The sequence below is a fragment of the Diadema antillarum genome, unplaced genomic scaffold, assembly GCF_040938485.1.
Source record: "Diadema antillarum isolate AM-2024a unplaced genomic scaffold, OU_Dant_1.0 seq00000533_RagTag, whole genome shotgun sequence".
Classification (NCBI taxonomy): Eukaryota; Metazoa; Echinodermata; class Echinoidea; order Diadematoida; family Diadematidae; genus Diadema; species Diadema antillarum.
The window spans coordinates 405,129-423,640 of NW_027271484.1; the positions used below are offsets into that span (position 1 = coordinate 405,129).

The 18,512-nt window shown below is 41.6% G+C and overlaps 1 protein-coding gene across 1 annotated transcript in view; it reads left to right on the forward strand.

The window, feature by feature from the left end:
• The window catches only part of LOC139734582 (xanthine dehydrogenase/oxidase-like), a 30,718-nt gene that overhangs the window by 10,524 nt on the left and 1,682 nt on the right, over positions 1-18,512 (forward strand). Inside the window, exons 15-29 of the mRNA XM_071645365.1 lie at positions 6,430-6,519; positions 7,209-7,326; positions 8,048-8,099; positions 8,519-8,645; positions 9,181-9,300; positions 9,783-10,004; positions 10,626-10,759; positions 11,168-11,342; positions 12,456-12,647; positions 13,906-14,051; positions 14,505-14,586; positions 15,478-15,702; positions 16,450-16,524; positions 17,115-17,167; positions 17,895-18,075. Coding sequence (XP_071501466.1) covers positions 6,430-6,519; positions 7,209-7,326; positions 8,048-8,099; positions 8,519-8,645; positions 9,181-9,300; positions 9,783-10,004; positions 10,626-10,759; positions 11,168-11,342; positions 12,456-12,647; positions 13,906-14,051; positions 14,505-14,586; positions 15,478-15,702; positions 16,450-16,524; positions 17,115-17,167; positions 17,895-18,075 — 1,992 coding nt within the window. The remainder of the gene's footprint in view (positions 1-6,429; positions 6,520-7,208; positions 7,327-8,047; positions 8,100-8,518; positions 8,646-9,180; positions 9,301-9,782; positions 10,005-10,625; positions 10,760-11,167; positions 11,343-12,455; positions 12,648-13,905; positions 14,052-14,504; positions 14,587-15,477; positions 15,703-16,449; positions 16,525-17,114; positions 17,168-17,894; positions 18,076-18,512) is intronic.

Here is an 18,512-nt window from a genome sequence, read left to right on the forward strand (position 1 = left end):
TGTCAACCAGTGAACAACGAATTTCCGTAGTGGACAAAAAAAAAAAAATGTAGTTCAATTTTATTCTTGAGTGACGGTAGCGTTGTCCCCTCTCTTTCGTAAGCCCATTCTTGAAAATAAAAAAAACCCAACAAAAACACACCCTATTCTGTGATTTCAGAGTTTAGTGTTCATTCATATTTATTTTTTGAGTGATGACAATGTAAGTGATTATTGTGTCTGCACGAAACATATTGTGACTATCTATGGTGTAGCAGTAAACAGCATGTTTCATTCATTCCATAATCAGCCATCTCACCGCCACCCTTCCACCACACTTGTCCACTGTTAAGTTCTTATCGTTCTCTGGTTTCTTTCTCTCTTCATGATCTTTGATACGCCGACAGCTACTTTCTGTTCCTACTTCCTTTCCGCTCTCCCCGTCATTCATCATCACCTCATCACACCATATCAGCAATATATTGTAAACAACACCGGAAAGTCACCGGGTCATGTTTTGTAGATATAGTGTACAGTGATACATCAAATGTACATGTGTTGGATTGATATACTGGAGAGCAATGAATAAAGCACACTTGCGTTTTGACTCCAGAGCAAAGCAGTCATGCCTCCTTCATTTTCTCACTGAGTCTTAGAGTCCGACTTCATCCTCACACACATAAAAACATAAAAAATGGCGACGAGGATGCTTACTCCGCCTGCTCCCTTCGATATTTCGGCCAGAGCATCGCATGCTTGGTCGAAGTGGAAGATGGCATTCGAGTACTACATTGCCGCTACGGGAGTCACAGAAGATGCAGCAAAACGGGCAATTCTTCTTCACTGCGTCGGACCAGATGTGCAGCAGCTTTTTGCCACGCTGAATGGGGGAACATCTTACAACTCTGCTATGTCAGCCTTGACTGGCTATTTTGTGCCAAAGAAAAACGTTGCATTCGAGAGACACTCATTCCGCCAATGTGAGCAACGTGACAGCGAGTCTGTTGATGAGTACTACATGAGGCTTAAGACGCTCTCCTCCACGTGCGAATTCGGTGCCAACGAGGACGACCACATTCGAGATCAGTTCATTGACAAATGCAACTCCAAGTCGCTACGCCGTCGACTGCTGAGAGAGCCGGACCTTAAGCTGACTGGTCTTCTCTCTATCGCTCGTGCTGCGGAAGCAGCCGATCGCCAAGCCTCGGCGATGGAGATGAAGAACTCGACCCCCTCCACTGAACACGTAGACGAAGTGACTACTAGACAGAGCTATCGAGCGCCTAATGACAGGCGTGGTCGGCGGTTCTCAAATCGCGGTCGACACCGCAAAGGAGGAGGAAGAGGATTATACGCGCCACAATACTCGCGCCAATCCAACTTTGGACCGTGTTCTAACTGTGGGATCAACGGACATCAACCTCCAGATCAACAGTGCCCAGCTAGAGGACAGGAGTGCAGAAAGTGTCATAAAATCGGACACTATTCTCGAGTTTGTCGCAGCAGCAGCTCGAAAGGCGTGAATTCAGTGGCTGAAGAACTCAGTAATTTCCAGCCATTCGACGACGAGATCGCCAACCACCACGACAACGGTAGTGAGACTGGTGAAACGCCTGCCACGGACACCCACCGTCTCTTCACCATTGGGCAGTCGCGAAACAAGACCCGCGTCAAAATAGCGGACATCGAAATCGACATGCTGGTCGACACCGGAGCGTCGGTAAATATAATAGACGCCCGCACATATGAGTGGATGAGAGGCCGCGCATCACCGACTGATCTGCGGTTGACCCCCACTCATATTCGCCTGTTTCCGTACGGTGCTACAACCCCATTGCCAGTGATTGGGGAATTCAGCGCTAGGACTTCGTGCTCGACTCAACTTTCCACGACAGCACGATTCGTTGTCGTGCACGGAAGCAGTGGATGTCTTCTTGGGCGAGACACAGCCGCAGCGCTACAGCTAATTCGAGTCGCAGACGAGAGTGTACAAGAGACAAATCACAACGCCAGCGCCGTTCACATTGACGCTCATCTTGCCAGCCACCACGTCGATGACCTCCAGCGTCAATATCCAGAAGTTTTTGCCGGTTTCGGCAAGCTCACCGAATACAAGGTGCGTGTACATGTTGATCCGGACATAGCCCCTATTGCTCAGCCAGCCCGTCGGATACCGTTTCACCTCCGTGAAAAGGTGGACCAAAAACTTCAAGAGCTAATCGACATGGACATCATCGAGCCTGTGTCAGGCCCGACATCGTGGGCGAGCCCGCTTGTGGTAGTTCCAAAGCCAAATGGGGACATACGAGTCTGTGTAGATATGCGAAAAGCCAATCTAGCGGTGAAAAGAGAGCGCCACCCGATCCCCACCCTAGACGAGACCCTTACCGCACTCAACGGTGCCGCGGTATTCTCTAAGCTGGATCTAAAGTGGGGATATCACCAAATTGAACTCGAAGAGACCTCACGAGATATAACGACATTCGTGACGCATCGTGGTGTGATGCGTTATAAGAGACTGATTTTCGGATTGTCATCAGCAAGCGAGGCATATCAGTATGCCATACAGACCGCATTGCAAGGACTGGAAGGCGTAAAGAACATCTCGGACGACATCGTGGTGTTCGGGAGGGACATCGCCGAGCACGATGCCCGCCTCCACGCCGTGCTGAGACGACTCAGCGACCGTCACCTCACCGTGAATCCGGAGAAGTGCATCTTCCGGGTGCCGAAAATCAAATTCTTCGGCTTCGTGATTTCGAGAGACGGCATCGCAGCCGATGACGCTCGAATAGCGGCCATCAAAGAAGCTCGACAACCGACAAACTCCTCAGAAGTTCGCTCGTTCTTGGGATTAGTGAATTATTGTGCGCGACTGATCCCAAATCTTGCCACCATTGCCGAGCCCCTTCGCCGACTCACTCGCGCGGACCAGGCATGGATTTGGGGTCGTGAGCAGCAGCAATCATTCGACCGACTTCGACATGCCCTGACGAGCGAGGACGTCATGGCACATTTCGTCACGAGAGCACCGACCGAGCTACGAGTCGATGCCAGCCCCGTCGGTCTCGGTGCTGTTCTTACGCAGACGATCAACGGGAAAACACGCCCAGTCGCGTATGCTAGTCGCACGCTCTCTGATGTGGAACGTCGGTATTCGCAAATCGAACGAGAAGCGTTAGCTGTCGTGTGGGGTTGTGAGAGATTTCATCTCTACTTGTACGGAATTGAGTTTGTTCTCCACACCGACCACAAGCCGCTCCTATACATCTACGGACCGCATGGTCGACCACACGCACGCATTGAACGATGGGCCCTACGCCTACAGCAATATCGCTTCACGATTAGGCATATGCCAGGGAAGACAAATCCAGCTGATGTTTTGTCACGTCTACCGATTGATCAACCTCATCGCGATCGAAATATCGCAGAAGAGTACATTGACGCAATTCTGACGCACGCAATACCACGAGCACTTTCGCGACAACAAATCACCGCAGCCTCCCTAGCCGACTCCGAAATCCAACAGGTGATCGATGCGGTGAATACAGGCAAGTGGCCCGACAACCCGCGATTATCCGCGTATCAACGAGTTCGCGACGAGCTATCAACGAAGAATGGTCTTCTTCTTCGCGGAACTCGCATCGTCATCCCTACTGTGCTGCGAAAGCAAACGCTCGACATCGCACACGAGCCGCATCAGGGCATTGTGAGACTGAAGCAGGCCCTACGCACAAAAGTTTGGTGGCCGAGAATCGATGTCGATGCAGAGACACTAGTTCGAAACTGCTCAGCCTGCCAAGCTGAGATGCCAGCTCCTCCCTCTGTGCCTCTCCAGCCATCGCCCATGCCTTGCGCTCCGTGGAGCAGACTCCACATCGACTTGTGTGGACCTCTACCGACTGGAGAAACGCTTCTAGTCGTCGTAGATGCTGCTACGCGGTGGCCAGAAGTTGAAATCCTCAGATCAACGACATCGCAAGTGATCACGTCGCGGCTAGATAAAATCTTCGCGCAGCATGGATTTCCAGACGAAATCGTGACGGACAACGGACCGCAGTTTATTTCGCAGGAGTTCGCGGAATACATGAAAGCGATCGCTGTCGAACACCGCCGCGTCACAACCTACCATCCACAAGCAAACGCAGAAGTTGAGAGATTCAACGCTACTCTCATGAAAGCGATCAGAACAGCGAGGAATAGCAACCGTGATTGGCATCGAGCTATGCTAGCTTTTCTGCTCATCTATCGCTCAACGCCTCATCCGGCAACACTGGCGACACCGGCAAAGCTCCTATACAATCGAGAGCTTCGCACGAAGTTGCCGTCAACGCCAACGCCAACTCGCAGAGCGTACGCCAGTGCGAGACGACACGATCAGCGATACAAAGCGAACATGAAGGCGTATCACGACAACAAGAAACGCTCGCGACCACGGAATGTCAACCCGGGGGATCATGTTATCATCACGCAGAGAAAGCGAGACAAATTCTCCTCGCGATTCGACCCCAAACCGTGGGTAGTTATCGCGAGAAAAGGTGGAAGCGTAAAACTTCGCAGGGGAAACGAGACAGCGATGAGATACATGTCGCAAATACGCCAAATCCCCGCTCCACAAAAGCCAGATTCGCGAGAACGCGACGTCCACACCGGCTTCGACCTTCACGATGACACGCAGCTAGACCGTCAGACCGCTCCGCAGCAGAACGGAGCAGAGCTTCGACGATCGCACAGACAATCGCGACCACCAGACAGACTTACATACTTCAGGTCAGGTGTAATCATGTGAACACTCATGTAAACCATAGTGAATTCCTGAGTCGTTAAAAAAAAAAAGTGGACTGATTGAAGTGAAGAACACTCAGCGGAGAACTATCAGTGTCACACGAACTGTAAATAACTGTAAATAACTGTAAATATATGAATGAGAAGTCTGACTGTTCAATCATGATGTGTGATCGAAATGTAACCCTTAACCATGTTTATCAATGTTTATAAGTTGTGTATTCGCAGACTAAGTTAAGACAACTCATTATGAACCCTGATTATATACTTGTAATGAAATTCACATTACATTGCTCGTATGACATTTCATTCGTGTATTGTCGTATTATCAGAAGTATTCACAAATGTATAAAAAAAAATATTTGTATTCATGGTGAATAACAGACATCAGATTTGCCTTACTTCTGTCTTCCTTTTACTCTCTATAACCTATCTCCTGTTTCTATGGTTAAAATACGATGTATATTCATGTTTGCGATACAACTTTGTTGGTAAACCAAAATTCAAGCTTGCAGAGTACACATATCAAGATCATAAAGTACATTTTAATGTATTAATTTCTACCTTCACGAGTTGATATGTTAAATATCGTTACATGCAAGTACATAACACAACAGTGCATGGATTCATATTCCACTGAAGTTTGACATGCAAAACATAATTTGTTCCAGTTTATCATGACCGTATTTTGCTTGAAAATCACTCGTAACTGTATTCCGTATATTCCTATGTCTATTGCTCTTCCTTAACTCTTGGCTATCCTTTCACTCACAGACAACATTAGTGATGTGTTTCTTTTCCAAGAAGGGAAGGGATATTGTGTCTGCACGAAACATATTGTGACTATCTATGGTGTAGCAGTAAACAGCATGTTTCATTCATTCCATAATCAGCCATCTCACCGCCACCCTTCCACCACACTTGTCCACTGTTAAGTTCTTATCGTTCTCTGGTTTCTTTCTCTCTTCATGATCTTTGATACGCCGACAGCTACTTTCTGTTCCTACTTCCTTTCCGCTCTCCCCGTCATTCATCATCACCTCATCACACCATATCAGCAATATATTGTAATCAACACCGGAAAGTCACCGGGTCATGTTTTGTAGATATAGTGTACAGTGATACATCAAATGTACATGTGTTGGATTGATATACTGGAGAGCAATGAATAAAGCACACTTGCGTTTTGACTCCAGAGCAAAGCAGTCATGCCTCCTTCATTTTCTCACTGAGTCTTAGAGTCCGACTTCATCCTCACACACATAAAAACATAAAAGTGATGTCTTGTAATACCTGTTAAATGCCCAATACGCTAAATGTAGGACAAGTAAAACATTCTGATCAGATAGTTGTTTTGATAGTGATCTAGAAATTTGTTTCATTGATTGGTAATCATCTAAATTGGTAGTTTTCTCATTTCATTAAATTTATTATACATCTTTCTTCTTAGAATCTAATTACAAACTGTTATATCCACCTTTTCACACTCCATAAGTTTCAATCATTGGAATCCAGTGTGCATGCAGTACTTAGTAATTGTTCCTACCTTGAGCAAAACTCTTCAAGGTTTGTCTGGAGGTCAGGAATATCCTTTGTTCATGGAGGTATTCGTAAAATTTGAATGTCTTAGTAAAAAGACCTGTATCAATCGAATCTTTCCATCAGCCTGCCCAGAATGCTTCTGTGTCGTCTCGGGAGAGAAGTGCTATTTCTCCTTACCAGGCCCTGCCAGTCGACGCTGCCCAGGTTTTCGAGGTAAGCACTACTTCCATCAATTTCCTGCAATCGATACTTCACGTTTGACAAAATGAATCCTTGAGATAAAATGTGTAGTAAATGAAACGGAATTAAAACCAAACTAACAACATTCACGTAGTGGAATGACCGTACAGCTCACCGCGAGGGAGCGGAAAGCTGCCTTTAGACATTGGCCACACTACGCAGTGCTCTGTAGGATAAACTCCTTGAAAACCTTACTGATTGCTATGACCAACACACACACCAGTCGACTGTATGCAGCAGATGTTTTTTTTTTCAGTCATATAAAATATAATGGCCACCTTTCAGAGTAAAAATACAGTAAAATTAAGTACAATACTATATAGTTTAGACACCTCATTATGCGTATATTTTATATTTCATATTGATGGATCATATTGTGACACTGTACAGGGCATGTGCCGGTAACACAAGCAGCAGGAATTCAAAATGTTGATCTCTGGAGCAGCTGTGTCAAGAGTCCTTCGTTGATAGTGATCATCATGGTGACAATGATGACAATAATATTCAGAATAACAATAATAGGCCTAGATTATCATTTGATATTACAAACATATACTCTGGCTTAGACTGGTAAGTTTTACGGCAAACTGCGCGTCGGTAATGTGGCGTCATTTATTTCTCTCTTCATTTCTATCTCTCTTCTGTTGTTATCAACCTTTAAGAAACCTGCTCCTGGACAGCCGAGCCGGGATCCTGTCGGCCGACCAGTTGTACACAAGGCCGCCCTTCAGCACGCCACGGGAGAGGCTGTCTACATAGATGACATCCCGGATGTATGGGGTTAGCAGACATGATTTATTTCTTTTCAGTAATAATTTGCCGCCGTCATATACATCCGCTGTCAATTTGGCCTGTCAATGAGCGAGTAGGAATATCAATCATCGAAAAAAATTGCGATAATGAGCTTTATGTATACTCTGATTCAATCCTCCAATTACCTCTAACTTCAAAATCCCATTGTTGCTGTACACAATTGTCTTGCCTTCTCATGTAATATGGAATCTAATGAAGACGCTTAGGTTGTCGCCATTAATACAGCTTGTAATGATACCAAATGCAGTTAATGACGGTGATATAATGCAAAACGATTTATGAAAATGAAACATTATACAAACATCAAGTTCAAGTTCAAACATCATCTTCTTCCAAGTCCCAAGAACTTCCAACTCTCAAGTCCAAGAACATGATTACCACTACGCTCGCTGTCCCATGTTCCATCTATTACAATATGTAGTACATTCGGTCATACTGTACTTCTAACAGAGATTACATAGGTAGGCCTTCTGTTGTTTCTTCTGTTTGTGACCTAATTTGATTCCCTGTAGAGTAACGCAGTCGGGGTTTTCTCGCTCATCCACCCCAGCAGATTTCCTTCAGTCAATGTGATCACTCTTCCTCGATCTTTCCCTTGGTTTGCCACAGATAACTTTAATTTGGTCGGCGATGACTGTAGATCACAAAATTATATCAGCTTTTACCTTATCCTCCTTTTGTACAACAGGTCAGCTCTACATGTCATTTGTTTACAGTCGGCGGGCACATGCGAAAATCATGTGAGTACCATATTATATTGGGTATAATGACTTCCGTAATCAGGTATGAGCAGTTACAAAATTAGATATATGTGCAGTATGTATGTATGTGTGTGTGTATGTGTGTGTGTGTGTGTGTGTGTGGATGTATAAAGATTAAAGGCCACTGCACGACTTTCGGTTAAAGGCTGACCGACCTTGGATCCGAAATAAATCACAAAAGCATCAGAATAAATACGCTTGTTTATTCCAGATCCATAATCTTTCAGTCGTGCGACCGAAAGTCATATAGTGTGCGGTGGCCTTAACATGCAACGCTGCGTACTTTATGTAGACCAGGACTTTGGGAATGGAGGCTTTTTATATTGATTGACTGAATTTCGACAATGTAATAAACTGAAAACTGACCTAAAGAAGAATAACTTTTGATTTTTCTTCAGCTCTCTGGATCCGTCAGAAGCTTTGTCCCTAGAGGGCGTTCACGAGTTCGTGTCGGCAAGCGATGTTCCCGCCAGTAACATTGTCGGTGCGCTCTTCCCCGAAGAAGAATTGTTTGCGTCAGAAGAGGTAACTAGGATATGACATTTGGTACCACAACACCAAACGACTTTGGAGTCTTTTTGTGAGATACCCCATAGGCCTACCCGTTTTCATTTTGAAAACCAAAAACGCGATGTGGCATGCGTAATGTGTGTGTTGTTGTTGTTGTTGTTGTTGTTGTTGTTGTTGTTGTGGAGTTGTTATTTTTTAAAGGGGGATCTGGAAACTTTATGTTTCCTCACTCAGTTAGTTGTTGTTTTAAAAACTTGTTTTAAAAACCGTGGGACTTGTAGATGCAGGATACATGCAATGACTACAAAGAGTGTCAGATGAACATCAAAGTTATTGAATATATTGCTGTATGAAATACCTTATACACGTATTTTGTGTAGCCCTGCATATTTTACTTTTTTTTCTCACTTAATTCAAGTCTATACTGGTATTCATCTATCATGTCTTATTCTGGGATATTATACTGTAGATGATGCAGCATACAAGCTTAAGACAGGAGTACTAAATCGAATAATCGATTTCAATTGATTTGTTGTCGTCACTCTCGTAGGTATTCCATGTTGGACAGCCAATCGGAGCCATCTTAGCAGAATCGCAAGCCCTAGCACGACGAGCCGCCAATCTTGTGAAAGTTGAATACGAAGATCTTGACGCCGTAATCACGATCGAGGTGAGGATTACTCTGATATGTCATCCAGGCGTGTAGTTAGAATGACGTGGCTGTGTTTCAACCTCCGGTTATACTGCCAAACTTGCAGACAATTTCAAAGAGTTGTACATTTTTCACTCGGAATTAATCAACAAACATGACCATTGGATATGGACTAATTATTGGTGTACCGTTAGGATTTAAGTCTTTCAAGTGATCAAACGAACATTTTAGGGAACAAGGGATTTTGTCACTGTGTGAACGTGAAGACGCTTTACTTTTGTTTTCCGTTTTGTGCATTAAACCACCCGTTCGAATAATGTGTGTATAAATTTGCATTTGTGTTTATTTATTTATTTTTTTTTTGATGGCATATGCCTACGTTTGATTCTGTGATTTGCAAGGAACTTGCCATGCGGAATAGAAAAAATGCCAACAATAAATACAAACAGGTATCAGGAGCCCTTTTCTCTCGAGTTTTGTGAAACGCGTTTGTATTTCAGGAAGCAATCGAAAAGGAGTCGTTCATGGGAGAACCGATTATCGCTGAGCAAGGTGACCCTGTGGAGTCTCTTAAAACCTGTGATCACGTGATCGAAGGTGAGGTGAAGGTCGGAGGTGAAGAACATTTCTACCTCGAGACGCAGTGTGCATTTGTCATTCCGAAAGGAGAAGACAAAGAAGTGGAAGTGTTTTCCTCGACCCAACATCCCACCAATGTTCAAGTGAGTGGAATCATTACAATATAAGTAAAAAATTTCAGTTAAGACACGCTAACAACAAACACTTAAACAAGATTACGACCATACATAGTCATCGGAAATTAAAACAAAACTTCGTTGGTCAAGATTTGCGTTTCTGCTTTCAAAGAAGAGAGTAAGATATTTTGTCAAGAAACCATGTTTGCACGTGTATTATTATCATTATTATTATTATTATTATTATTATTATTATCATTAGTATTATCGTTATTGTTATTGTTATTGTTATTATTATTATTATCATTTATTCGGCTTTCAATCACACATATCAATATTACATTTTTCGAAATCAGAACATATACTTTTTCAAATCTTTTTTGTCAGTCAGTCCATTTTTTTCGTGTTTCTTCAGAATGTTATGATAGAGCCCACTTCTCCCTTACCCGTTAGAAGGAAATTCCTGCCTTGTAATTCTGAAAGTTATCTTCCGATTAAACTACAGTGATCGTTGTACAGACATGATCTGCCGCTCTCTACAGACATGTCAATTTAATTACAGTTCACAAGAGTTAGTCCTTATCTCTCTCCACCCCCCCCCCTTTTTTTTTTCTCGCTCCCTCTTATTTCGCGTTTCTAACATTCTAGAGCATGGTGTCCAGTGTACTTGGCATTCCGGCAAATCGGATCACGTGCCGAGTGAAGCGTTTGGGCGGCGGGTTCGGAGGGAAAGAATTGAGATCTTCTCCCTTAGCTGCCGCATGTGCGGTAGCAGCAAACAAGTAAGATCATCTTTCCTGAACTATTGCTGCTGCTGATGAGGAGGATGAGGAGATGATGAGGAGGATGAGGATGATGTTGGTGGTGCTTGTGGTAGTTATGAAGAAGATGATGATGATGATGGTAAAAAAGTGATAATAGTCACTGGGAGGCAGAGGAGATAAGGACGATAGAGGAGAAAGAAGATAAAATTTATGTTAACAGCAAGAATATCCTGTCTTATTCATGAAAGCAACTGAATCAAGTCTTCGTCTTTTTCTGTATCTACCTTGTAACAAATAATTCCCAAATATTTCCCATTGCCAACAAATGATCTTGTTAATTCATTTGGAATATAAAAGCAGGAATTTGGGTTTCACTCACAGTGTTTATGACATTACTTCAAGGAAATTATTCTGAATACCATGCAGGGTGGGTCGACCAGTGCGATTCATGATGGACCGTGACGAAGATATGCAATCTACCGGAGGACGTCACCCTTTTGTAGGGCGCTACAAGGTTGGATTCACCACAGAAGGCCGGCTGCAGGCCTTTGATGTCAAGTTGTTCTCAAACGGCGGCTTCAGTTTCGACGTGTCACCGATTGTACGTACTCATATGCATGTATCTATGTATGTAGGCCTATTATATATATATATATATATATATATATATATATATATATATATTGTAATTGTGGTGAATATAGTATATGTGGGAAACGAGTAATAAACTTGTATTATGGTATATCATGGAATTCAGTCTGTGAGGATGTTCTTTTGGTATTATTTTCATAGATCCTGATGAAGGACGTATTAATAGGCCGAAAGCTTGAATGAAGGAAGCACAAGTTTAAAGTAACGTCCGGCTCACGCCTCTTTTTTCTTTTCTTTCTTCATGATTTAGTTTATAGAACAGATGACGAAGTAGGGTAATAATGCATTTCAGTGAGTCCAACAGTACTATTCATTCAAACCAAATTTTCGACGCATATACATTTTTTTTTTTTTTTTTTTGCGCGCAGGAGAATATATGTTCATATATGTTGCACGTGATAAATTGATATATACATATATATAAACGGACATACTTACACACGCATAATGGGTTATACATATGAATTTGCATTTAAATATGCATTTAAAACGAGTCCTTATGAACTCGAGGGAGAAAAAGTATAACATAGTGTACGTTTGGAAATGAATTGTCAGTTTTGGTATAAACGAGCATTATCTGTGGACACTCAAAGGGAAAACTATTGCGTGCAATCATGTGAACTAAATGGTCTCATGCTTTGCCTTCTGTGGTTGTGATTTTTTGCTTATCCTGGAGGAACAAAAAACGGTGACAGTTCGTTATTCCGAAGGTTCGTTAGTCTAAAAATTGAAAATGAAAAGCTTCGTTATTCTGAAGGTTTGTTCTTTCAAAAACGAAATGTGATTCGTATTTTCGAAGATTCGTCATTTAGCTTTTTTTTTTTTCATTCTCGGATTAACAAACAACTTTCGGAATAACGAACCTTATTTCGTTTTCGGAGTAACGAACCTTTAGAATAACGAAACTTCAGAATAACGACATAAAAATGCAGATAAACGAACCCTATTTCATTTCCAGGTTAAGGAACGTCTAAGTTTACGGAATTGTGTGTTCCAGAATGACGAGCCTTCGGAATAACGAGTATCATCCGGAAATCAATGCGTTTTTCTCTTCATTTTAAAGGTGATGAGTGTAGCTACGAAATTTTTCGACAATTGTTACCGGATGCCCGTTTTCCGCATTGAGGGGCGCGTGTGTCGAACCAATATCTCATCCAACACGGCCTTTCGGGGTTTTGGGGCACCGCAGGGGATGATAATCATGGAGTCGATCATGACCAAGGTGGCCATCGAATGTGGAATATCGCAGGAAAAAGTACGTCTGCAGATTCTATTATGACTGCAAAGCCGAATTTGAGTTGTTTGTTCGGTCACTTTTACCTCGTATATTTTTTTTTTCTTTGCTCAATCCCTACAACATGTTTCTCGGTTCGAGAAACTGTAAGCCCTGAAGGGTATTATGCATATCCTTTTCTTTTTCCTCACAAATTTCACAAGAATTAAACAACTATTTTCACAAGTGATTCACAATCATTATATCAACGAAAATTTGTATTTGCGATGTCCCTCCAGGACATCCATACGTATGCCATAACTGTGTCAAATTAATTCGCATATAGATACGTCAAATTCTATCATCAATCATTATATCAACGATAGTTATGTGCGATGTCTCTTCATAGCATCCATACGTATGCCATAACATCCATACGTATGCCATAACTGAAAAAGTACGTCTGAAGATTCTATTATGACTGCAAAGCCGAATTTGATAGTTTGTTCGGTCACTTTTACCTCGCATATTTTTTTTTTCTTTGCTCAATCACTACAACGTGTTTCTCGGTTTGAGAAACTGTAAGCCCTGAAGGGTATAATATGTATATCCTTTTTTTTCTCCTCACAAATTTCACAAGAATTAAACAACCATTTTCACAAGTGATTCACGATATATCAACGAGAATTTGTATTTGCGATGTCCCTTCAAAGCATCCATAAGTATGCCATAACTGCGTCAAATTAATCCGCATATACTAGTAGATACGTCAAATTCTATCAGCAATCATTACAACTCGAGAATTAAGCTGGGTTTATTTGCCTTCTGTAATGTACCTATTCCAGATCTTCGACATACACCCTTAAATATGAGATTTTCATGCTTAATGAGTGTACTGAAAAAGTTTATTCTAACATTGTTTGCTTGATAATATTGTAAGGCGTTCTTATTTTTACTTAATGTACGCACGTATTGTACTTTGGTTTGGTGACAAATGTGACACTAATAACATCGACGCATTGATATTTGCAAAGCCACGAACGAAAAAAATATATATATATCATATATATACATATATAGGGCCGAGTTTACCCACGGTCGTGTGATATTGTGTGTCAACGAGATTCTTCGTTTGATATATGTCGCGACTGATGATCGTATTCTCTTAAGTCTATCTCACGTATGCATTGCTTTTAAAATGATTTCGTACGTATTCTTTACCCTCGGTGTTGTTGTTCTTGTTATTATTGTTATTATTATTATTACCACCTCATCATTATGATTGTAATGTGAACATTAGGTTCGGGAGTTGAATTTCTACAAAGATGGCGACATCGCCATGATGAACCAGAAGATCGAGAACTGTAATATCGAGCGATGCTGGGAACAATGTCTTGAGAAGAGCAACTTTTACACCAGGAGGAGAAATGTCGACATTTTCAATAGGTGAGATTTGTTGATATAACTAAATAAATGTATATGTAGGCCTATATATCAACCATAAATGCCCTACGACAAGGCTGTTATGACGGAAGATGTCTTAGCAGCTGAGATTTATAGAGTAAATCATGTTAAGCGTATTCTACCCTGTATGTAGTCGTTGTCAAATGACCTGCACATTGAATGAAAACTTACTCCGAAAATGACATGCGGTATTCCAAGAGAAAATTTACACAGATGAGGATCAAGATTCTATTCAATTTCTCGTTTTCTCCTTTTGGATCTTTCCTTTGTAGTTTTTGATCGTATTTTATTGTTTTTATAATCATGAAGGGTTTATTTATTTATTTATTTATTTATTCATTATTCATTTACGAGCATACAATTACTTGTAACTGTGGCTTCTATCTGGCAGTCGTTCTATGGCTCATATTCAGTTCTATTCTTTCAATGCCTAAGGGAGAACCGATGGAAGAAACGAGGACTGGCCATCATTCCCGTGAAATATGGCATTGGATGCTCACCTTTGTACTTTAATCAGGTAAATCAAGTAATCGATGTATGAAAAGTCATGGCTGACATAATAATGTTTGATAAGTTTACAGAACAGGTTCAATGATGTTGTCAAATGCCAACGGGTTTTCCGACTGCATGGTTATTCAATGAATCGATATACCTTTCTGTGGCCTTTATGTAAAACAAAACAAAAATATATTTGTATAACAAGTTTGTTATGAATATCAAACATAACATATTTATGAAAATATGTTTGCTAACAATTGCTCCTGTTGCTGCAACATTTTTTTTCTGTATTGTAGTCATTAAGGCACGGGAATAAACACTTGCTTTCAGCGAAAAAGCTGGTAGTCAGCATGTCCGTATAAGTTGCAAGAGGTTACGTGTATTGAAATTGCTCCTTCAACACCAATACACTATACAGTTGTGTACATTTACGTATTTGGAAAGAACGCAAATTATGTCGAAGTTTAACGTGAGCTAACGAGGGCAAGTTTGTTCCTTGTTCTTGTTCTTGTTCTTGTTCATTTTCCATCTGTGAAGATGGCTGGATAGCCCATATTCAGCTACACTAAGCTGGTCTTCCATGGGGTCCAGTTAGATGTGTGGTGGGACCACTTCACCGGGTTAGACACCCTGCTCTTTGCGATGAATGAATGAAGCGGAATCTTTTACGTGCATGAGAGCTGTGACTCTCTCATACACGGGACCTCCATTTTATGTCCTATCCGAGGGACAGAGTGTTTTGCCTCTTGCTAGAGGGGACGGTATGTTTACACACAACATTGCTCAGTCCAGACTCGGGTTCGAACCCGGGCCGCGTGATCGTGAGGCAGACGCGCTACCGACTGAGCCAACTCACCGTTCCTTGTGTGAGTCATGACAAGTTATGTATATATTGTGAATTGCTTCTCAGGGAGCAGCCCTGGTGCACATCTACATGGACGGGTCTGTCCTGGTGACCCACGGCGGGGTGGAGATGGGGCAGGGCCTGCACACCAAGATGATACAGGTGGCCGCTAGGACTCTGGGTATCCTAGAGGACAATATTCACCTGTCGGAGACGAGCTCGAGTAAGGTGCCCAACACCCTACCCACCGCGGCCAGCCTCGGTTCGGATCTGAACGGCGGAGCGGTGCAGGTATATAAACTTTCGTAGTATTAGAGAATGGGCGGAAAGAACCCAAATTTCGGAAGCTGAAGTCAAATGTTATTGCAGGGACCATCCTCGGGAGAGTAAGGCGGATGGAGAGTGGTTGTTCCTCTTGCAAATTCCGCTACTCATTGTGTTAGGTTGTAGGGTATCATGTTCATCGATGTAATCCTATCAAAGAAGATACATCTAATAGTCAGCGAGCCTTGTTTTTACTCCCAATGTTTGACTGAAGCATTTCCAAGCTCTTGTACACTATGTATTAGCCTTTCCAGAATAGCCCATAGGCAGTCATATTTTTGACAAATAATGTAAACTGTGTAAGGTTCCCAGTGCAAACAGGCTGTTTTCAACGTTCTTAACCCAGTCGTATATCGTGATTATAATTATCGGTAATGGCATCTTTATTCATTCCATGAAAATCATTCCTTGCTGCCCAAGGCTGAATTGAAAATAATATCGAGAAATGTCTGTATCATTGCCTGAGGAAGGTTATACCTTGGTAATCAGAACAAAGTAGCCTAGATGTTTTGTGTTTGAAGAAAATATAAACTGATGGCGTATTGTCTTGGATCATCTTGTATGTTAGATGAATGGGCAACATGTCATTTTTTTATTTTAACGAGACAGACGTTACATTTCTTGAATTAGTTGATGAGCACCTATGCTCTATGAATTACTTGGTAGATTAGCAAGAACTGTAGACAACCTTTTTCATCTTTTTCCACTGTGAAGAACGCTTGTCAGATCCTGCGAGAACGTTTGGAACCCATCATGTACGCCAATCCGAAAGGAACATGGAAGGAATGGGTAAGGCTGAAGTGGAATACTTATAATTTTTAGTCAAGTGGGACTGATATATTATGAAGACAGCAGGATAGAATTACAATAGTCTATGTATACATCACCCAGTATCTTGTCCTCAACCGGAATTTCTAACTCCCTTGTATCAGATAGAACAGTTTGTTCACTCCAATAATTGTGTCAAAAGACATTGCTAGGATAAGTATTCTTTGAGTGAAATCTCTCTTGGATGATCTGCTATATGTAGCAATGTTATGATTAATGGTTTTGTACTAGAATCGTCATGCCGTCAACCTTCTATATGCATTTTATAAATCAAATATTATGTTTCAAAAACATTATGCAAAGATGATATCCATTTCAATTATGCTCATGCTATTTATTACATTATATACATTAGCTTATTATGTAATGTTATGTTCCAAAATTTGATTGTTGGACTAAATCATGTCAAGGGCGTCTCCTTGCCTTGGGTTCGGATGAATATGTCAAAATTATATTTCTTTAAATTCGGTTTCTGCTTTTCAAGTTCTTAGCCAGGACGTATCTCTGTGTTTCATTTGAAATCTCGCCCATATCTCCCACTCTTCTTTTAGGCGGAAGAAGCTTTCGCCAACAGAATTAGTCTGTCAGCAACAGGCCATTACAGGTTAGTTAAACACAATATGTGTAAAATTATATTTGTGTACAGAGAGAGGGAGGGGTTATGGATCTATTCTCTTACATCGCTATTAATTCTGAAGACAAAGAAACAAAGTCCACTACTTTGGATTTCTTCCAACGGACAGGGTTTATTGTGTCAGCAAAATGTTTCAGATGTCTTAAAGCAGGAAATACACCATGGCAATCTTGGTAAAACTCAGGTGCAGTTGTTGAAGGCAATCCATTTTATTTTCAGGAGAATGAAGTGATGCAAAGTCCCCTCAAATATATTAGTGTTACATCATCAAGTCAGGATGCAGGGACTCAAAGCCTCGAGGTGGCATTTTCGTGTGACAAAAACAACAACAACAACAACAAACAAACAAACAAACGAAAATGGAAAAACTGTCCGAGCTAGGCAAGTTATTTTCAAGCTTTCAAATACATGATGAAAGAATTTGAAGGGTATTCAGTTTCATTTTGACGCAGGTGACGCAGGCTGCTGCTTTTAATTTCAACCCACCGCGACGCCAACAGCATTCTTTCAGAAATAGAGATTACTTTCAAGAGGTTACTATCATATTCTATAGTAAAAAAATCACACTTAAAATTTCTTTTGTGTGTATGAGTTTCAGAATGATATGCCATGCAGTTACACAAAACTGAAAAACCATGGAAATGTCAACCCTTTATGAAATGTAAGCTTTTCGGTTTCTTTCTGTTATTTTGTTCAGTACACAGGGATTAGACTTCGACGAGAAGACCATGACGGGAAAGTTGTGGCACTACTTTTCTTACGGGGCCGCTGCTTCCGAGGTGGAGATCGACTGCCTGACTGGAGATCATCGAACGTTGAGAACTGACATCGTGTTTGACGTCGGACAGAGCATCAACCCGGCTGTCGATATCGGACAGGTAAAGATATCTCCGAACGGAATCGCGCACAAAAGAAGAGAAAGAAATAGATCACAAATGGTATTCGACTGTTCCGCGCGTCATGGGCGTGATTAGGGATAGCTGTAATTAGCTATGTTGATGAAATATAAGTTGTTCTTCAATGAGTCTTTTAAGCGTAAGATGATGATAGAACGCAAAAAGTCCTTTCACAAAAGTAAAACGCAACATAGTTGTGAAAATTCATTGACACTGAAGAAAAAAAAAGGTCAGGAAGTACAACTGAATTATAATTTTCCTTCTTCTTTTTTTTTTCGTAGTGAAGTAAAGTTGATTTATTCCCGTACACGTAAGGCCACATTTTTAATTAGACATTTTGAAGCACGAACCCCAATATTGCTGTTGATGGAGAATCAGGGGACGTGTCAAAGATGGTTGATGTGGTTGTATTATGATTT